The sequence below is a fragment of the Gymnoscopelus braueri genome (assembly GCF_963280865.1).
Source record: "Gymnoscopelus braueri genome assembly, chromosome: 1".
Lineage (NCBI taxonomy): Eukaryota > Metazoa > Chordata > Actinopteri > Myctophiformes > Myctophidae > Gymnoscopelus > Gymnoscopelus braueri.
Genome location: NC_137603.1, coordinates 18,591,809 through 18,614,671, shown reverse-complemented (window position 1 = coordinate 18,614,671; position 22,863 = coordinate 18,591,809). Strand labels below are relative to the sequence as shown.

General features: G+C 43.4%; 2 protein-coding genes across 2 annotated transcripts in view; one reads left to right on the top strand and one right to left on the bottom strand.

The window, feature by feature from the left end:
- Positions 1 to 22,863, top strand: part of LOC308082649 (protein kinase C-binding protein NELL1-like) — a 302,553-nt gene that overhangs the window by 178,153 nt on the left and 101,537 nt on the right. The gene's annotated exons all lie outside the window — the stretch shown is intronic.
- On the bottom strand, positions 6,461 to 7,411 carry LOC308080424 (beta-1,4-galactosyltransferase 1-like; the record flags this gene model as incomplete). Its single annotated transcript, XM_080422288.1, has 1 exon — positions 6,461 to 7,411. The coding sequence occupies one exon, from the start codon at positions 7,409 to 7,411 to the stop codon at positions 6,461 to 6,463; it is 951 nt and encodes a 316-aa protein (XP_080278414.1).

Below are 22,863 nucleotides of genomic sequence, written 5' to 3'. Positions count from 1 at the left end.
CACATCAACATTGCATACACGCACACACACACACACATAAAGTGAAGCCTGAATCCTGAGCTGAAATCATGCTGTGTGGAGGAAACAGGTTGAAGTGCTATAGGCAGACGTCTCTCCAATTCCTCACCCCGCTGTGACCTTGAAGTAAAAAACACTATATGCTAATGTCACACTTGAGTGTTGAGCTCCTGGCTGGCGTATAGGCCAGCATGGATAAGAGTGCCCTCTGAGCACTGCCGAGGATTGAAACGAGGAATTATTTAGTGGTCATACTCGAGGTGTAAAGGGTGCATGTACTGGGTTGAATTTAAACTACGCTAGGTCCTCTATTTTCACCTACTTATAGCCTTACTGTTAGTAGGACTGCTGGCAGTGGCACTTCCGTAGTAAGTACTGTACATTCAAGAATATGAGTTGCGATGTTTTTTTGCTGTGTGGTCATGTGGTTTTGTCTTTAACCCATTCAAACTGGGAACGCATCTCTGTCATTTTTAGATTTTAAATAGCAGATATACAAGCTCATAGCGTGGCTATGAGCTTGTAGATATGCTATTTTTTGAAAAATCGTGAAAATATATGCAAATCTTTGAATATATATATTTCTTTAAACCGAACATGTGTAACTCAAATCTTTGCTTCTGGGGGATTCTACAAATGTCTTCTAAATCTTAAAAGGTTTTTTTTTTTATGTGTTTGGCCGTGGACCCCCATCTCAAAATAATTTGTTCCAGGGACCCCCAGAAGTTGTAACAGAGTTAAAAATGTTTGCTTTAAAAATATATATATTCAAAGATTTACGCACATTTTCTAGATTTTTTTAAAATAGCAGATCTACAAGTTCAGAGTGCCGTGCTATGAGCTTGTATATCTGCTATTTTTGAATAGCCAAAGCAATCTTAAAAAGACACAAGGATGCGTTCCCGGTCTTGATGGGTTAACTATGGTGAATATATACATCAGGATCACCAGGAATATTAATATTATGCCATGCCTGGATGGCGTGCCTTGCATAAATAAACCAGTCTCGAGCGGGGAAGACTTTTTTCTAATAACATAAATGGCTGACAAGCAGTACATGCTCTGATTAAGAGCTTAAGGCAGGTCTGCAGCGGTGACTGTCAGAACAGCCTCCCTCGCATGCACTCACCCAGATCAAACGCAGTTTCGGGGGGAGAAATGTCCCTGTTTGGGAACATGTGTTATCTTCCCCTTCTGTGGCTTCGAGTCTTGAGAGCTTTCCTTCTTCCTGAAGAAGAATGAAGGGGGGGGGGGGGGAGGTGTAGCTGGGGGTTGCGGGAGTTTAAAAAAGATTGCACGGGATAAAAAAAAAGAAAAGAAGCCTTCCCCCACTTGCACAATTCCGAATCAGCCTTCCAAACGATGGCACCGTATTACGCTTTTAAATTTTTAGCGGCAGAAAGTTAATCTAATAGATAATGACTTGGTAATTACAGTAGCAAGGTACTTTCACTTAATCACAGTTTCTCACAGAGTTTCATCCATGGGAAAGGGTGTCTGCTGGGCCGGAGGCATCCTTGGGGGGACTCTCTCTCTCTCTCTCTCTCTCTCTCTCTCTCTCTCTCTCTCTCTCTCTCTCTCTCTCTCTCTCTCTCTCTCTCTCTCTCGTCCTATTGTCTGCATAAGTCTCTCTACCACTGCCCCTAGAGCATGCTTCCATGCCCTCAGTGAGTGAATTGTCACCTTCCATTCATTAATCTCTGTCTTTTCCCCTGAGCTGCTGCCCTTGCGCTGAGCCACAGAGGGCTGTGGCAAGGTCTCTCTCTCACGTTTACACACGCAGTTGGGACACAAATGCACACAAACCCTTGGACTTGCTTGGACACATGCATGCATGCACACACGCGCGCACACACACGCACACACGTTGGACATGCATTTGCACAAACACTTGAGCATTCATACACGCATAAGAGCGATGTTCTGTTGCACTACGCATGGAGCGCTGCCTACAGATTCGGGAATTTGGGGACGGCCTGCACTGGTCCCCAGAGAACCCAAAGAAGGACCCCAAAGGTGTTAACTAACCATAAGACCTGAAGCCGATTCTACAAATGTCTTCTAAATCCCAACAGTTTTCAGAAAAACGTATGTTTCTATATCAGTGGTGCTCAAAACTTTTTCATGTCAAGGACCCCCAAAATTATATGTATTTGGCCGCCGACCCCCATCTCAAAATATTTTGTTCCAGGGACCCCCCAGAAGCAAAGATTTGAGTTAAAAATGTTCGCTTTAAAACAATATATATTCAAAGATTTGCACACACTTTTTTTTTTTCAAAAATAGCAGATCTACAAGCTCGTAGCGCGGCACTCGGTGCCGTGCTACGAGCTTGTAGATCTGCTATTTTTGAATAGCCAAAGTGTAGAATAATGCTTTTTTAGTTCAAATAAAAGAATGACACAGATGCGTTCCAGGTCTTAATGGGTTCAAAGTCAAACTGGATGACCAGTTCAACAGTGGTAAGCGATAGGAGGAGCATGTGGCGAGGGCTACATACAATAACGGACTTCACAGGGGGAACCAGATGCTTAGAGAGGCTGTCTACCTCTAGCCTGGAATCCAGACTGATTCGCTTCGTTCGACGGACTCTTTTTTTTCCCTTCACTTTGCTTCTCAGTCTCGTCACCAATTACTGTATATTTCCAAATAGTAGCCCTACCGCAAATAGCCGCCGCCTACCTAATACCCGCCGGGGTCTGACACCATTTTGTGTATTAAACGCCCCGTCCAAATAAACGCCCAGGTCTGAGCAAACGCAGGGGCGATTATTTGCAGTTTATTCAGCCTAATTTGGGTCCGTGCAAACGGCAGGGCGATTATTTGCAGTTTCTTCAGCATCATTTGGGTCCGTGCAAACTAATTTACACGCCCGGATCGGTGGGCGATTATTTGCAGTTTCTTCAGGCTAATTTATATTACGTTGCATGGCGGTGTCGTGCGCCGAAAATAGCAAATCTACAAGCTCACAACGCGTTGAGTTTAATTAACACATTGCACAGGAAATCAAGGACGGATTACAATAATATAACATTCTCTATAATCAGTAACATGTGGGTGATAATATTGTCTATCAAATATGGTTTTATTGAAAGGCAATCAAAGGCTAGAGCGTATGAAGTAAATGTCGGGTCTAGTGTCCAAGGGCCTCCGTGCAGCTGCAGAGTTTATGTGTAACACTGCATGGCGGCACTAGAATCAAGGGATTGTTATCGTCATTACATTCTCCATAATCAGTAACATGTGGGTGGGTGATAGCCTACTTACAGTATGTGTATCAAATACGGTTTTATTCAAATGCAATCAAAGGCTACAGCTTATAATGCAAGCATTGGGATTTGACCGGTTCCTTGAGTGCGGCTGCCGCATTGCGCAATCAGAGCATTTAGTGGCTACACCTGTGTGGTGGTATGCTCTCTCTCTCTCACTATTAACCACTTAACCCATATGGGTAACCGGTAAGTGGTTAAATCATGCTTGCTCTACCCAACGGATAGACAGGGAGAGTGAGAGAGAGAGTATGGCCATTCATGGTCGCGTGACCATATCCGATGCATTGTAAAAGTAATAAAACCTTTTAGGGCTACTATTTGGAAATATTTGGTATGTAGGCAAGTCAGGAAGTGACTTGAGTTTTACATTGGAAGCCACTGCCCCCCCCCCCCCCCCCCCCAGACCAATCAGAAGCCGTGGCACAAAGGCATATATAACTGCTGAAGAGCGTTAGACTAGACCTTCAGAACAGCTTCAGAGCTTCAGAACAGTACCAGAGAAGCAGTAGTGACTAGCACAGGGGTGGGCAACTTTGAGGATTGAGAGGGCCACTCACTCCGAGGGCCGCATTGCATATACTGTCGGGCCATTCTATGTCAGACAAAAGTAGCAAAAATAGCCGATCTACAAGCTCAAAACGCGTCGCAGCGCGGCGCGTTTTGAGCTTGTAGATCTGCTATTTTTGCTATTTTGGAATTGGAATCCAGATTTTTGCAATTTTTTTTAATGGAATCCTGAAAAGTAGCATTTTTTTAAAATTTCAAATGCATTTAGTTATACTCATGTTAACTTTATGAACTTAAATACAAATACATTGGACATAAAAATACAATAGAATTTTAACACTAGTCATTAAGCTACTAATATAGACAGTTTTTAAGTAATTAAAGCGGGTCATGTTTGGAATTGTAAACAGCTGAAATCAATAATATATCAGAATTCCGATATTAACCTGCGGGCCGCATTAAGTGAAGGTGGGGTCCGCATGTGGCCCCGCGGGCCGCCAGTTGCCCATGTATGGACTAGCAAGTCCAAACAGTGACTGAAACCAAGCATCGAAACGAGAAGCCAGAGTGAATGGCGTGGCTTTCAAGAAATACAGGATTCACAATAAAAAGCAAACTTACAGTATGTTCACTAATGAGAGGCAAACGGTTTCTCCGACAATTTGTTACAATTGACTTTCGCTGTTTACGTGCGGCACACAACAGTCAATTTTGCTGCGCACCGTCGTCGCTGCCTTTTATTGCTCTTGATATTTAGGCAGCAGAGCAGATCACATTACAAGAGGCTCTGCCTACTTTTTGTGCTCGCAGCACATTCCATTATGCACTCCTCATTTCCTAGCCGTCCTTCAGACCGTGCTGAATGTCAGCTGCTCGCGGCCTCAGGATTCTGTATCAATTATACGAGCTGAGCCGACTCTACAGTGAATCAGGACCGATAACATCGGCGGGGACAGAGAGTGAGGAGGGCGGGTTCAGCTCAGGTAGATGGAAGACATGGCGGCGAGGAAGGACAGGGGGCACATATCACCTCGGGAGGAAAAATGGAGTGGCGATATGGCAGATATGAGAAAATATATGTAGAGAGATGGACATGGGTCGAGCCTGCGAGAATGTGGAGTGAATATTGCAATGTGAATACTGGCTTGTTGGCCTTTAGGGACAATTCGGGCCATCATCAGCTCCAATCTGTGTCAAAACATTTCTTACAGATTTTTTTTCATTTTCAATTTCTACATAAGGGTTTTATTAGGATTATACGGATTAGAGGCACGGTGGCGCAGTCGGTAGCGCTGTCGCCTCACACCTAGAAGGTCCTGGGTTCGATTCCCGCCGGGGACGCTGTGGGCACTGGGGGCGTGTCTTCTCCTCCGCGTCATCAGCGCCCATACCCTAGGTGGGGTTGGCGAAAGGGCCTACTCTGTGTGGAGTTTGCATGTTCTCCCCGTGTCTCCTAGGGTAGTTAATACCCTCACAAAAACATGTAGTAATCCTGGTCACTATACTGCCTCCCCCTGGTCAGCCGGGGCGCCTGTTGGAGGGGAAGGGAACTGGTTGGAATAACGTGTTCCTTCCACGCGCTACGTCCTACCAGGGAAACTCCCCCCTGTCAGGTGACAAGAAGGTCAGTTGGCTCTCATGCATTGAAGGAGGCATGAGCTCGGCCCTGGTCTCCCTAGGCTGGTGGGGGGAGTGTAGTGCCCAGGATCACTTAGCAAATTGGCACCGGGTGAAAAAAAGGGTTACAAAATTGAGGGATAAAAATTATTAAAAAGACCTCGTCTGTCCCCCTTTCGTCCATACATGGGCATAAAAGGGACAGACAGCCTACATGAGGCTTTGTCTGTCCCCCTTTCGTCCATACATGGGCATAAAAGGGACCTCGGTCTGTCCCTTTCTTCTCCATACATGGGCATAAAAGGGACACAGGCTGACACGTCATGCGAAGTACTAGGAATTTATTCTGGGTCTGGCAGAACCAGGTCTCCTGGTCTTGTTTTTCCTCCCTGTCCCTAATTTTTCCTCCCTGTCCCCCTTTTTGATTAGCCAAGCTTCGCGTGACGCTGCTCTTCAACCACTAGGGGTCTGCTCTGGCAGTGCTCCGAGGAGCACTTTTTCTAGTTTTTTTTCATTCTCCAAAAAAAATATTACACGGCCCCCTCGCGTAGGAGGGCAGGGTGAGTAACCAGAACCAAGGACGGGTGTTTTTGATGAATTCAATATGTTAGAAATGGTGTTTGAAGTTATAATGGGTTTGTATAGGAAGGGGGCGTGTCTGATAAAATGAATATCAAATATCTAAATACTGAATCAAGCAACTTAAAAACGGTCTGGGGGGGCTCACAAAAGCCTGAGTAGACGATAAAATGACCCAACGTTTTTTTGAAATATCCACACTCACATCAACTGCTTCAGACAAGGGATAACTTGTCTGGCCTTCTGTTGCTCTCTTGTTTTGATCTCCTTCCCACTTGCCCCCCACCCCTCTTCTTCTCCCCCCCCCCCCCCTCTTCTTTCTATGGAAACTAACGTTGCGATGGGAACGATGTACAAAAACGAATTTCACCCACTTCTTTACCTTGTAAACCTGTGATGTGACAATAAAACTGATTCTGATTCTGATTCCACTCATTCGTTTTATTTTGTTCCATTTCGGCAAGCCGTCATTCTATGACCGGCGGCTTGCCGATGTCCACGGTGACGTTGGTGTACAACGGTCCTCTCGTTGTCCTCACCACCTTGTAGGACAGAGAGCTGATCCCGTCTGTTGCCATGGTCTGATTGGTGAAAGCGATTTGGTCCCATCTCTTTGGATTGACTGGGTTTCCTGCATCTCTCGCATGAGGGATGGTCTTCATTTTCCCCACCTCTCCATTGGGACGTGACACGGACATACCCAAAAGCGTAAGCCTGTTGTAAATGTCGTCATCCTCACCCCCCCATCCCCAGTAATTGTTTGGGAAACCATTGATTCTCAAAAACTGCTCTTTACTAAACGATGTTACTCCTCCAAAGAAAGTGGGACCAAGTAACTGGAAGTTCCACTTATCAACGGCGGCAGCCAGATGTCTGGGCTGGCTGAAACAGCCATATTTGTTCCGGTCGTCCATAGGAATATGGTCCACGTCGCTGAACACAAAGCAATCGTAGTCGTGACGATCGATCAGGGCCTCGGCGAAACCAGCGCCCATCAGCATACCTTTATTGAAGGTTTCCTCGCCATGCTGTTGGATGACGTAAACTGTATAGTCCAGCTGCTGTCTTTGCAGAACGGGGTGGACGTAGTGGAGCCAAAATGCAAGGTGTTCTTCTCTGTGTCTGAAGGGAATGATCACGGCTACCTTCTGGGAGGACACACAGTCTTGTGGTCGAAACCGACCGCCGGCCTCAACGTTGGGATTGTCTGTCAGAGTTTGCTCAAGACTTGGCTTGGTGCTGAAGTCCACATTCATGGGCCCAGTCAAGAACGGAGAATTCTCAGGACATGGAGGTGGTGCAGGGGGCGTGTCTGGTGATGCAGGGGGCGTGGCCTGCAACGTCACCAACAGCAACGAAAACCCTAGCACTAGCAGTACAATTGTTAGTTTGTCCCTCCAACCTGTACTCTTCCACATAATGTGGAACATTAGGCCTCGGTCCGTCTGGTCTGCCGCTTGTCCTGCCCTGTCCTGTGTCGCCAGGTGATGTGCTGCTGGATATTGTGTTCTTGCGTCTGAGAGTTCAATATTCTGTCTCCGCTATAATCTTTGGTAAAGATCGCTGTCCTGTCTTCTCGCTCACAAGAACTCTGAACTCTTCGCGTTGCTTTTAAATATCGCGCAGAAGGGGCGCGTCACTGTCGTGTCATATACTCCTGACGTCATCGGGCCTTATATGGAGCGTGCATATCTCCTTTTATGGTGCGTCACATAGTAGGCTACTGCTTTAACACATTGCATGCCAGTCGCGTAGATCTACGCGAACCTATTTAAAGCCGCAGCGTGCCAATCGCGTAGATCTACGCGAACCTATTTAAAGCCGCAGCGTGCCAGTCGCGTAGATCTACGCGAACCGCCGATTCCCATGTTAAGTGCCCCAGGTGCACTTTCCGAATTTATTTGATCCATTTCCGTTTCCGGTTTCCGGTCGGAAACGGAATTATTCGGGTTCCGGTTTTTTCGATCGTATCCGCTTCCTGTCTGGGATCCTGTTTAAAACTCGATTTTCTCTGGTTGTTGTTTTTCTCCTCGCTGATCACTGTTTACCGTTGATCGGCTGTAGCTTCAAGATGGCGGCACGGATTTGGAAACTGTTTTCGCTCGCCGTTTCTCACGGATCCGCTGTGTGTTTAGAACCAAATGAACGCGCACTTTTAACTTATTTAGCGAGGTCTGTGGCGACATGAAAAAAACTAAAAAACAACAATAAAACGCTGGCACTGGTGAGTACATTATGAGATTAAACTCTGGCATGGAATGTGTTAACAGTTGACCTTAGAAAATTATATTTTATATTCAACATAATTGTTTTGTTATGTAAACACAGGAAGCAAAGTTACATGATATTATGCCTATATTTGCTGAGGACCCCCTGGAACCCCCTCAAGGACCCGGACACCACTTTTATTTATTTCTTCAGATCAGCCTGTTATAGCGCCACCAGGAGGTCGATCTTTACAAAACTTTTTCTTTTGTATCACTCCTACAGATTTTGTCCTGACATATCGAGTTAGACCAGTTCAAGTGCAAATGCTGGGGGGTAAAGGTAGAAGGAAGCCAAGCCAGGAATCTCCACTGTTTGTCTACTTCGTATCGCCGTCTGAAATGACAGAAGCATGGGCCAGTTCATCTGTTCCCAGATAATATACCGCGAGTCTGTCTAGATGCGGTGGGTATCACAGCTAGCGTTGCATGAGCCAAAACGTACTCCGAAGGCAGGTTTGACCCTGCCTATTGTCGGAGTTGCGCGCAGGGTTGCCAGATCTGCTTATTATAATTTCCCCGCAAGACTTTATTTGAAAATAGCCGATCTACAAGCTCACAACGCGTCGCATCGCGACGCGTTGTGAGCTTGTAGATCTGCTATTTTCAAATAGCTGATGTATATGTTAAAGTGCTCATGTGGCCCATAGTCGCTTCTTTTGGGCTGGTTTTCCTAGACCTGGTTGCTTGTTTCTCTCACAGAATATGGCTGGTTGCGCGTTGCACTATCGCCACCTCTCCATCGTCGGCTCACTCCATGGCCCCGCTTTGCTCCTTATATGGTGATGGTTTGGCTGTCTCGTCCTCTCCTTCCCCCTCTGCACACTGTCGGTCCGCATGGAGCCGTCCACCACCGCTCGCTGTCTCTCTCTCTCTCTCTCTGTGGCTGGCAGTATGCGCTCTCCCGTTTCTCGGTTCCTTCACCTGGCCAATGCACACCGGTCGATACGCACAACCTGCTCCTCCGCTGTCTCTTTTTGAATGAGCCGGGCTAGTGTTCAAGCCAGGGACACCGCACCCTGCTCACCTCCTATTGGCTGCTGCATGGTGACGTAATCCCCATACGATTGGGCGGTGGGGAGGGGACCACGCCTGAGTGACACAGTAAAATGTCACAGCTGTCCTCTGTCAACAAAGAGTTGTTAAGCTACTGCAAAATGTGAGGAGCATTGTCCTAGCTATCGGGTAAAGAATGGCTCCTATATTTTATAAGGTCCCAAGAGGCCCTCATTTGGACGCCATGCACCGTGTACTTCACCTCATCACACATCAAAAGGAGTTAAACGCCGGAAACGCCGGCACCAGCTCAAGAAACGGCGACAATAATCATCTCAAGGAGCTAATGAGAAAGCCCACGCTGAGCAGCATAAATATTTTGGTTTGCGTCGTGAGTGTGAAAGACTGCTTTGTATGCACTTCTATCTCTCAGCGAGAGAGAGTTCAGTTCATGAAAGAAATTTGTCCCTTTTGATACCGATTGTGGTTTGCACCTGTTGAGGCATTGGATAACCCTGTCTAAAATTCAGTGGTAATGTTACCCTAACATATTTGTGGGATCGCTTCAGCGATCATTGTGGGATCGCTTCAGCGATCACACTAATGTTATCTTCATTAGTTATTATTATTATTATTCCGCTCGTTTTTGGATTGGTCAAGCTTCACGTGACTTCACAATATGTAATATAAATAGGTAAGACAGAATTAATCAGGAACAGTACTTTCTAGTGTGATACTATCAACATTCATCCTTAGCGATCCCACACTGTTTCTTCAGGAACAGTACTTTCTAGTTAAACATTGTTACTCTCTCTCTCTTTCTCTCTCTCACGCACACACACACACACACACACACACACATCTTAATCTCGTTAAGATCACGTGATCGAAGCGGTGATCTCATGTTTGCGATAAACAGTGGGAGAAAATTGTCACCTAATGCTTTCTTTATGCATATTTTCTATTTGTCCTGGACCTGGTTACCAGAGTGAATGCTCCACATCTCTTGTTTATTGTCACATACACATTTAATACAATTCAACATATAAATCAGAATCTATAACCTCCTCTTAATTTGTATTCATATGAAAAGATAGGAATCCTTGGCTCTGACAAAGTTTTTATTATCCAAGAATGATCCTAGTAACCAAAAGTGATCAGCCAATGAACTATTTCTATGCTATTGGCAAGGGACTGTAATATGGGTGAAAATGAACAAATTCAAATTTCTTTTTGTGTCTGATACGTCCCGGGTCAGCCTGTCAAACGTACTGCTCATCGAGTGCTCATCAATCAGACTTCCCCATGTTTGTACTTTTAAGTACGGCACGCAACGACCTCCTGCTTCTCTGTGTCACTTGCTGTTGCTGCCTAGTGCCTGCTACCATGCATGATAGGTGCATGGCACACACACACAAAGAATGACAGACAAGCGGGACAACCAAAGAATGAGTGAGGATCAATTGAATCACACTTACAAGACTGATAGGCAGGCTACACTGGAGGTTCATTGAATCAGACTTTGAACAACAGACTCACTGCACAAGATCGAATTAACTCAGATGTGTGTGAATGGTTCATTCTATCCCGTCATCTACTGAGGATTTTACACAGTGACATCGTGTCAGCTGTCTGCTTTGCCAAATGGAAATAGCTATCTTTATAAACACTTTAACTAGTTACTTATATTAATTATATTAACTATTGACCCCTCAGGCGCAACCCATCGTCATCACTGACGGACGGATGCCTATGATGAACTAGTTAATTCATGAAAACTGTTTCACAACAACATTGTGACAACTAAGACAGTCGCAATTTATTTTCTGCTGGAATACATTCTAGTTCAAGAGGTTGACTTAGATTAGAGCAAATAAAAAGCATACTGTTACAAAAGTCTTCTTTATTTAAATATTCCTATTCATTATATATAATCCTATTCATTAACTTATTAACATAAATATAAGCACCTTCTCACTGCAGGGAGTAAATAGCAGCCCCTTTTATACATACATTTAAACAATAACAACATAAAACAATGTACTGTACATTGCTCAATGTAGGGCATAATTGTCATGCATAAAAGAAGTTTAATTCTTAATTAAATTAATTAATTCAACTTATTCATAGCCTAAATGTATTCATTCAGTGACAGCAATGCATTGAAGAGATGTTTGGGGCAGCACATAGTAATAGCATGGCATAGTGGACTCAACAAAAAACTAATGTAAACCACAATGTTGTTTCTTTTTGTTTCGTCTGTTCTGGAAAGTAATATTTGAAGCTCTGTGTTAGTTCATTTTCTTTTGTTTGCTCTTATGCTACTATGATAATTTATTTTGAAGGTGGTAGGCTACTAATTGAAAGGACCTTTGAACGACAGATAGGCAGGAGACTGAGCGAGATTAAATGAGGAATGAACTGTTCTCTTGAAATAGAACATCAAACAACTGCACAACTTTATCTAGCATGATTTGAAGTTAGTTATTTGATTATGTTTGGGTCCAAAACTGCAGTCAATATACTTTGTATCTCTCATTTATTAAAGAGTTCCCGCTATTTTGTTGGTTATCTGTGTCTCTGATAAGGGAGAAACAATCAGTCTCGGTAGGATGGCGCGGCTCTGAGGCGCGCAGATTACTAGAAGGCAGCAATCTTGTCTTTTCATTTTTCCTGTGTGACCACTGCTTTTACTGTTTAAGTGGAGATTAATGTAAACATGGAGTCGGGAGATATCAGAAGAGTATTAGCTTGCAAGTTCCCCATTAGTTTTCAGTTAACAGATTTCTTCATTCGCTTCGCTGAGATTTTGAATGCCTGAGATTAAAGAGTGTGTTTGTTGATTTTTTTCTCTGTACACAGTAGCGGTGTGCTTCTATTGGAACCTTGCTGACTTCATTCTCCTTTGATGTACCGAAGGAATTTGACATTCAGCAGAAGACGGCTCCCCCATGCATACAACCTATAATACAAGATGGTGACAGAATCTTTCTTGAAACTAGAGGTTTGGGCCCCTCTCATCTAGAGTCCGGGCCGCTACGCAGCCCTCACACCTACGTCGCACCGCCGAAATGACCGATATGCCCATATCTGGAGATCTCTGTGTCTTGCAGTCCTTGTCCCTTCTATGCCCATATATGGAGATCCCTGATGACATCAGTATATGCCCATATATGGACATATACCTCTATCAATAATTCCATACACGTACACGTTCCATACACATCCTTTTATGTCTTCTATCCTCCTCCAGTAGCTGACTCTTGCCTTTTGGGCACTGATTGGCTTTTTTGCCTGGCTTTGAAGTCTCACCACTTTTCCACTTCTTCCTCAAAGCGTTGTTGTGAACCAACTTTACACACATTTACTGCACAAACACATTTCACCCACTCCCTTTTAATTTGTCTTTGATATACCACTACTACACTTTCAAATTATATAGTTTATCGTTTGCTACCTCCTCAACTAATGTTTAGATAACACTGTTAAGTTAAGCTTCTTTTTCACAGTTTTCCAGCCATTGTCTTCAATATTTCTTGTTAAAGAACGTCCTGTAGGCTCTAGCCTTGGAAATATATTTAATTCTCCGGTTAATAGTGAGAGTTTATTGGACCATGAGAGGTAAGCCTGAGCAAACTATATTGCGTGAGGTCCCAGCTTACCAGAATGTACTCTTCAAATATGTTCCTTTCTGAATCATTAATGATCATGAAATCTCCCGGTGTGAGATTTTGCCTCACTTATAGTCAATTGTCCAGTTTATACACGGGACTACTCCTTTTCACGTTGTGTATTTCCTTTTCCAGTGTTGTAATCTCATCTTTGAATCTTTTGGCTGAAACAAATTATTTAAGTCTCTGGTAGTTTCAGATCTTCAAAAGTGAATCCCCTTTTCCCTCTGTTACTTGTATACGGCTTGCATCTGTTGTTCTACAACAGTAGCTCTTTGTTTATTTGGATCAGTTAGGGAGTGGTTACTTGACAGCCAGCAGCTCTTTTATTTCCCTATTATACGTAGTTTCCTAAACATCTCCTTGAGCATAAGCATCCACACCACTGCCTTTTTACAGTTTTTACCACCAGTAATAGTTGATGAGCTTAACCCATTAAGACCCGGAACGCATCTGTGTGTCATTTTTAGATGTCTTTGGCTATTCAAAAGAGTGCCGCGCTATGAGATTGTAGATCTGCTATTTTTGAAAAAAACGTGAAAATGTGTGCAAATCTTTTTGTAACTCAAATCTTTGCTTCTGGGGGGTCCCTGGAACTAAATATTTTGAGATGGGGGTCCGCGGCCAAATACATATACATTTTGGGGGTCCTTGACATGAAAAAGTTTGAGAACCAACCACTGATATAGAAACATAAAAAAAGTTTTTTAACTGTTTTTTAACTGAATCCCCAAAAGAAAAGATTTGAGTTAAAATGTTCGCTTTAAAAATATATATATATTCAAAGATTTGCGCACATTTTCATGATTTTTCAAAAAATAGCAGATCTACAAGCTGTGCCGCGCTATGGGCTTGTATATCTGCTATTTTTGAATAGCAAGATATCTAAAAATGACACGGATGCGTCCCCGATCTTAAAGGGTTAACACCACTGGGATTGACCACGTTTTGTGTGGACAGGAGCAAAGAACTCTTCTGGAAAGCCAAAGGAGGAAGAGAAGATTGTGTTTCACGATTAATAAAAACTGGTGTTATTAGGAACATGCATTCGCTCCAGTCTCTCTGTTCCCCAGATCCAGAATATCTCACTCTTCGGTGTTGGCCATTCTGGCTCCCTTGGGTATTCACAGCTATTGTTGTGAGCGGAATGTACATCACCCCTCAAGCCGACACGGCTAGCTCTCAAATAATTGTGTACTGCTATCAGCGTTGTGGAAAATAAGCCGCTTTCATTGTGGTTGGGGACCAAGAATCTCTTAGGAAAGTATTACCAAATTACTTTCAGCACATCAATGTAAACACACAGGGGAATAACGGTTTTGGCGAGTGGTTCTCAAACTTTTTACACCGCATAACAAAAAATATTTGGCTCTCCCAAGTACCACCATTATATTATGACTGATGTTAAAATACAGTAGGGTAGTCATTTATTTTAATAGTATTAGACTATATGTTTTTAAGTTCATTTTATTTCATATTTCAATATTGGGAGATTCCTCTGCATACTACTAGAGCGTTGGTTCTCAAAGTGGGGTCCGGAGACCCCCAGGGGTCTTTGGGGGGGTTCCCCAGCTAAATTTGTTAATATACCGTCACAATCATTTTAACCACTTTAACCATATTTTATGCTTTGGCTATTCAAAAATAGCAGATATACAAGCTCATAGTGCGGCACCGATCTAGATAGTAGATAGTAGATCTGCTATTTTTGAAAAATCCCTGGCACAAAATATTTTTGAGATAGGGCGGGTCCGCAGGCAAATACATACTGTATAATTTTGGGGGTCCTTGACATGAAAAAGTTTGAGAACCACTGTACTAGAGGGAGCATGCATAGCACCAGTGCATTTTAGACCATTGCGCAATGCTTATAACCCCCCCCCCCCCCCCTTCTTAACCAGCGCTCAGTAAATCAGATTACATCTCTGCGCACAACGTCTCTTTTGCCTAAGGAGATAAGGGGGAACTCTGTAGAGCGATCATGACAAACCAACGAGTATGCAGTGAGAGGATTGAGTCGTAGCTAAGTGGAAAAGACCCACGTAGTCGAGGTCTACCGAGGTCTACAAACTATAACTGACTTCAGTCCAAGACCATCACTGCCTTCCTACCGTCCTAAGCTCTCTGGTCATTTTCAAGGACGACAGCTGGACCCCAATGTACAGCATTGCCGGGGGGGGGGGGGGTCGTGTGCAGGGCCAGACAGCATTCCAGGGCAGGTGTCACATCACAGCACAGTATGAACCATATCATTTATGTTTTGTTTGAAATGACAGATTACATTTTCATTTAAATACAGTACAGTATAACGCATTCAACTTTAAACATCCGCTAAAGCAATGTGAACGCGTCAACTTACATTAATTCACTTTGTAAAAGCGGACCACCCACTGAGACTGTAAGTTCCTAATAAAATATTAAAGCTCATTTCCTCATAATCTCTCTCTCGCTTTCTCTCTCTCTCCCCCCCAGCTATACATTGTGGGATCGTGTGAAAATTCGAGCACCCCCACACTGTATAAAGGCATATTTTAGATCGAGCCTTCTTTTCTGGTACTTAAAGTACCAAAAGTAAAAGTACTAAATATTTGAAAATAGCAGATCTACAAGCTCACAACGCGTCGTGATGCGACGCGTTGTGAGCTTGTCGATCGGCTATTTTCAAATAGCGTATGTATAACATATGGCTAAAGTGGTTAATGTGTGTTTCATTATATCATAGTTTATATCTGAAAAGTAACTAGTAACTAAAGTTTTCAAGTATATGTAGTGGAGTAAAAGTACAATATTTGCCTCTGAGATGTAGTGGAGTAGAAGTAAAAGTTTTGGAAATTGGAAATACTCAAATAAAGTACAAATACCAAAAAAAATTGCTTAAGTAAATGTACTTAGTTACTTTCCACCACTGCCTACCTCCATCAGACTGCTGAACATCTAGCTCTGGTGGAGCCCCCCCCCCCTCAAGCACGTTGGACTATTCCACCTGATGGACGCTAGTAGTGACCACGTAAACACATAGGTTGCATATCACTTATATTATTTTTTATCATGCTTTTAAGTCTTATCATGCTTTTAAGTAGTAGTTTTAAATGTACTTTGTGTCTTTTATAGTGACCTAGGTATATATGTATGGACTGTATGTTGTCTTTTGACCACTGCACAAACAAAGTTCCTAAAGGAAAATAAAGTTGTTTGAAGTTGAACGTAAGTGAATAAAAACTGCTATACGAGAGAGAGAGAGAGAGAGAGAGAGAGAGAGAGAGAGAGAGAGAGAGAGAGAGAGAGAGAGAGAGAGAGAGAGAGAGAGAGAGAGAGAGAGAGAGAGAGAGAGAGAGAGATGAGAGAGAGAGAGAGAGAGAGAGAGAGAGAGAGAGAGAGAGAGAGAGAGAGAGAGAGAGAGAGAGAGAGAGAGAGAGATCTTGGTGTTCAGTGGACAAGGAAGACATTTAAAGGTTCAAACATGGTTTAGGGTTTGATTTTCATTCCTCCATGGTGCCTCCGTCTTGGCCGGGCGCACCAACAAATACAATTGGCCGTGTTTGCGGATGGAAAGTTGTCAGGGACTATATACATGGGGCAAATTGGCAATGATTAAATCAGAGAGAAAATTCTAAACAATATTGATTTGAAAAAAGTCAAACTTCGATACAATGTATCAGAAATGGTTAGAGCTACTGCAACCGGAAACATCCATAGACACAGAATATTATAATTTACCAGAAAAACAAACTGACACAGAAAAATCTATTGAGAGTTACAGAACAATATCGATTCTAGACATACAGTAAAATCAACCGTTACTAAATACTATATTAGAGAAGAATTTATAGAGGCAGCCCAGATGCTACAAAACTATACCTCCCACAATAACATCTATAGACAATAACATTCCAGTATAGAGACCACAGCCTGCAATAAATGCCTGCTATAACGTGTCGAAACGGGGGAACATCGTAAGGGATGGGCCGGTTTGGATGTGCCCTGTGTCATCCGATGCACCTGACTCACTTATCTGGCACATGTGTTGTTCCTTTTTACCAGGGTCGTCTCTCTGCATTCTGGGTAAACTGTAGTGACACTGAGAGATTCCCAACTCAGACTGACTGATGAAGTCCATCTCACAGCCTGTAATTTGGACAAAGTGCACTTGCAGGCATGTCTCACACAGCAAGGATGATGTCATCCACAGCAAGCCAGCACACAAGATGTTCTGCTGTTTGTCAGGCTGATAGCACACAGCCAATTGTTAAAATCTTATCTCATAACATACAGGAGGTCACTGATATAAAACAGGAGCAGAAATGTGTCGTAGTAGGTGTTTCTGTGAATAGTTTGTGTTGTTAAAGGCAACGTCTTGTGCAAGTTGGTTAACAAAGCACTGGTGATGTTTTACTTCAACACCTTGCCTCCACGCTCATACACACATTCACAGTCGATGTAGCAGAGTAGCCCTGCGTGAAACCCAGAAGCCTAATATCTCTCCAGTTCAGAGGGGAAAGTGACAAGAGTCTTTGTTTGTATTTTTCACTCTATAGTTAAGACGGCCAATCCAGGGCCTGTAGACAATAACACAAATGAGCTACTAATGTCCATCCGCAATCAAGCTGATTATGGTAGGAGATATCCAGACGGCATATCCAAAGGCATAACTTATGTCTGTAAAATGACCAGCAAGGTAATGTGAATACCGTAAAAGGTTTTTACCTGGGCACTTCGGAAAAGAGATCCAAATATGCTTGACTCTGAGGAAGACAATTGTAGAAACATCACTCACCACTGTAATACAATAAAACATGCAGACTTAAATAAGTACTATAGTACTTTATTTGGGTACTGTCTGCAAGTAGTGTTTAATGTACCAGGTCTCATGAAAATCACACCCAGTGCATAGTCCTATTTATAGGTTATTAATGTCATCATGTGTCTCGCTAGCCAATCACAGTGCTGAATAGAGTCAGCCAATAGAGTCAGCCAATCACAGTACAGCTAGGGGTGTACTAATGAGCCAATCACAGTACAGCAAATGTGTACTAATGAGGTGTCCCAACCCCACTTATAGGGGCGGCTACACCGCCCCTATAAGTTTAACTAAAAAGTGTTGCTATGTCGGTTTGACACATTTTCATAATGCTGAATTATAGAGTTTCAGGCTGATAAAGTAACTACCGGTACAACGAGTACTCAGACAAAGTCCCCGACACTACATGACTCATATTGGTCGGATCGGCGGTGCGACGTAGGTGTGAGGGCGTAGCAGCCCAAACCTCTAGTAAAGAAGACGCGTTGTGAGCTTGTAGATCTGCTATTTTCAAACATTTTAGTACTTTTACTTTTGCTACTTTAGGAACATTTTGATACCAATTCTTCTGTACTTTTATTAAGTAAACTTTGAATTCCGGACTTTTACTTGTAACAGAGTACTTCCACATTGCAGTATTGATACTTGTAAAACATTTGAGTGCTTTTTCCACCACTGTATACTACAAGCAAACCTTGGTAGTTGTCAGACAACGCTGATTTGTCTTTCTTGACATTGAACACACTAAATATCTCCTTATTGTGTGATCATGTGAAAAGTCTGGCACCTAAACTGAAACCCAAGATTTTTAATTACATTATAAATACTAGTAGCATCGTTGTTGAAATATGCATACACACTTTGTAAACCATCTGCTGGGGGTGGCGAGCTGTCTCTGAATTGGAATAACAATGAAGCTAATTAACCCATTCAGACCGGGAACTCATCTGTGTGTCATGTTTAGATTTTCTTTGGCTGTTCAAAAATAGCAGATATACAAGCTCATAGCGCGGCACCGAGTGCCGCGCTATGAGCTTGTAGATCTGCTATTTTTGAAAAATCGTGAAAATCTTTCAATATATATATTTTATAAAGCGAACATTTGTAACTCAAATCTTATTGCTTCTGGGGATTCTACAAATGTCTTCTAAATCCTAACAGTTTTTTTGCTTTGTTTTTAACTTATGTTGCTATATATCAGTGGTTCTTAAACTTTTTCATGTCAAGGACCTCCCAAAATGATGGCCGTGGACCCCCATCAGAAAATATTTTGTTCCAGGGACCCCCAGAAGCAAAGATTTGAGTTAAAAATGTATTCAAAGATTTGCACACATTTTCACGATTTTCTTTTCAAAGAATTTCAAAGAAATAGCAGATCTACAAGCTCATGGCGCGGCACTTGGTGCCGCGCCATGAGCTTGTAGATCTGCTATTTTTGAATAGCCCAAAGAGATCTTAAAATGACACAGATTCTTTCCCGGTCTAAAAGGGTTAAGCTGTCTCACATGGCGTTATAAAATATTTATGCCCAGTCTACATTTTCGCCTCAATTGGCTGTGCTCAGTGATAACTGAACACAATTAAAGTGGAAGAGAAAGACTGTTACTCCATTGGAAATGCCTCGTTGATGTCCCACTAGTGACCACTATCTCTGTCTTTCTGTCCATCTGACTGTCTCTCCCCTGACACACACACACACACACACACACACACACACACACACACACACACACACACACACACACACACACACACACACACACACACACACACACACACACGCTGGCTAGTGAGTGAACGTCTGCTAGCTCTTCGGAATTCAATAGACAGCTAGACGTCAGAGTAACAGACTGACAGAATAATAGCAGTTTACGACCCCTCGCAGGGCTGCTGCTGTTGTTGTTTTTTTTTGTCCAAGGGCTAAGTGGTGACTGATGGCGTGTCAATAAGAGCACGCAGGTAGCTGGCCACCAGGCATCGCAGTTACCTAGCAACCATTCGCTAATGACTAGTTCCTGCAACCCATGAAAGACATATTATTATTGGAGACATTGTTTTAATGAGTGTGTAGGCCTCACCAATGATGTAAGATTCCCCATATTAAAATAAAGTATAAGATCTATCTCTCAGAGTAGATGCCAGTGTTTTTGTCTGTTTTACTGTATAACCATCTGTTTTAGCTCTCAGGCCCTTAATCTCTCCCTCTTTCTATGGATTTCTATGCTCCTGCCTGCCCGCCTAACTATTGTAGCTGTGTTTACTGTACATACGAATGGATGCATTTTGCACACCTGTGCAAATGTTATGTACTATATGCATATGTGTGCGTGTGTGTGTGTGTGTGCGTGCGTGCGTGCATTTGTGTGTGTGCATTTCTGTGCAAGCATTTTAGTATAGACCAGTGTTTGCCATGCAAATTGTATGCATGGGGAGTCTGCTTGAGGGTTTGTGTGCATGTTTCCAGGAAACCCCATAAAGCACCTGACCAAACAGCAACCAACTGCAGTAAATAAACGAAGCCAAACATATTTTTTTCATGCTCCGGAAAAGTTCAATTAAGGGCAGTATTAAACTTAAGTCTCTGCATACAGCAGCGTGATGAGACAATTTGAGTCCCCTGTTTTCTCCCCTAGCTGGTCCTCCCTCCCTCCTCTGCATAAAATACATTATATTTGAGAACTGTCGCAGTGGGCTGTCAAAGACCTGTGATATGCATACGCCGCTGAATAAATTTGGTTGGCTTTCAGGATTTGACTTTGTAGTCGTCTCAACACTGAGGCTGGAGTTGGGCCGTAATCCTCTGGGTTGTGCCACGCTTCCTTTTGAATAATATGTGAATTTCTTTCAGTCGGTAGGTGTGTGTGTGTGTGTGTTTTGGCATCTTTGCAAACATGCACACCTACTCACAATGTACGTGCAGACGTGCATAACTTGCATGTTCTAGTAGATGGACTTTTCACATTCACAGAATGCGTCGGTCTCTCTTCGCCTGCCTTTCCCAATCTTTGTCAATGAACGGCATGCTATGCTGAATGGCAACCTCGACTCTTGGAATCACACGAGCGGATTGATTTAGTCGCCGTGCCTTCTAGCTGCATTGTTTTTTACCATGACAGAAGCGCTAGCAATTATGCCGTTTTCGTGCCTTCGAGTTATTCTCTCTCAAACAGCGCCGACGGGCTTGAAATTACATAAACGCTGCCTCCACGGCAGCTTGTTCCTGACAAGGCCTTAATCTGCTCTGCCAAAACACTTATACTGCTCTGTTCACTGCTTCCAGAACAGATAAAAAAAGGAGGTTCGCTCTCTAAAGGCCTCCACTAATTAAACGCATCATTGGATCTCTGTCTACCTCTCCTCTAGCTAAGACATGGCAGCGTCAAAAAGCAGGCGTAGAGTAGACCAGCACGGGATTGGTGATTGTTTGTTTTTATGTTTGTGTTTTGTTGGCCTCTGGGAGAACACAAAGATATCCTGGGTCCTCCACGTTCTCAGAGTATAGCGACAGAGCAGGGCGACAGACAAGGCAGACAGACGGAGAGATGGGCTGGCTTATAGACAAACATATTCCAAATGTTGAAAAGTTAGTTTTTGACAGTGTTGATTTTGTCGACTAAAACTATGACGAAAAAATGTTTGTCGACTACCTTTTTCCACTGACGACGAGCTATGATGACTAAAAGTAGAACTAAGTAATTTTATGTTTTGTTGCTCTCGGGTGTCGAGCTCGAGCAGATCTACAAGCTCGAGCTTGTAGATCGGCTATTTTCAGCATGCAACCAAGTGTAAAATCAGCCATTACGACGCCATCAAGGCACCGCCAAAATACATTTTAGTTGACTAAATCAACTGTAGATTTAGTCGACTTTAATCTTATGATATTTAGTCGACTAAAACTAGACAAAAACTGAAACATTTCAGATGACTAAAATATGACAAACTAAATGGAATTTTATTCAAAAGACTATGACTAAAACTAAACTTGCTGTCAAAATCAACACTGGTTTTTGACACTGGAATTGTTCAAAAGAGATCACTCCCCTGGATAAGTCTGTTCAGTGGATATTGTGGGGCAGGAGGTCAAGGCTGCAAATGTTTTGGCCTTTATTCATGGCTGTGATACTTTTGATAATAGTACTAGTTGCGAACGCAGCGGAAGGAGCCTCCACGCAAGTGGAGCTTACTATAAAACCGAGCTCGGGTTGTGTGTCTGTGTGTCTGTGTGCATGTGCACTGCCTCACCTCAGTGGCTCTATCCATGGTGCTGAAACCTCTGCTCACCTCAATGGCTCTATCCATGGTGCTGAAACCTCTGCTCACCTCAATGGCTCTATCCATGGTGCTGAAACCTCTGCTCACCTCAATGGCTCTATCCATGGTGCTGAAACCTCTGCTCACCTCAATGGCTCTATCCATGGTGCTGAAACCTCTGCTCACCTCAGTGGCTCTATCCATGGTGCTGAAACCTCTGCTCTACAGTGGCTCTATCCATGGTGCTGAAACCTCTCCTCACCTCAGTGGCTCTATCCATGGTGCTGAAACCTCTCCTCACCTCAGTGGCTCTATCCATGGTGCTGAAACCTCTGCTCACCTCAATGGCTCTATCCATGGTGCTGAACCCTCTGCTCACCTCAATGGCTCTATCCATGGTGCTGAAACCTCTGCTCACCTCAGTGGCTCTATCCATGGTGCTGAACCCTCTGCTCACCTCAATGGCTCTATCCATGGTGCTGAAACCTCTGCTCACCTCAGTGGCTCTATCCATGGTGCTGAACCCTCTGCTCACCTCAATGGCTCTATCCATGGTGCTGAAACCTCTGCTCACCTCAGTGGCTCTATCCATGGTGCTGAAACCTCTGCTCACCTCAATGGCTCTATCCATGGTGCTGAAACCTCTGCACACCTCAGTGGCTCTATCCATGGTGCTGAAACCTCTGCTCACCTCAGTGGCTCTATCCATGGTGCTGAAACCTCTGCTCACCTCAGTGGCTCTATCCATGGTGCTGAAACCTCTCCTCAGCTCTCTGCTCACCTCAGTGGCTACGCCAGTCTGAACCCTAATTTAACTGTACCACCCACTTCTCTACAATTGCTCATTCCTTTCTATTCTTCTTATTGTTATTTTCAAGGTGAGTTCGCTT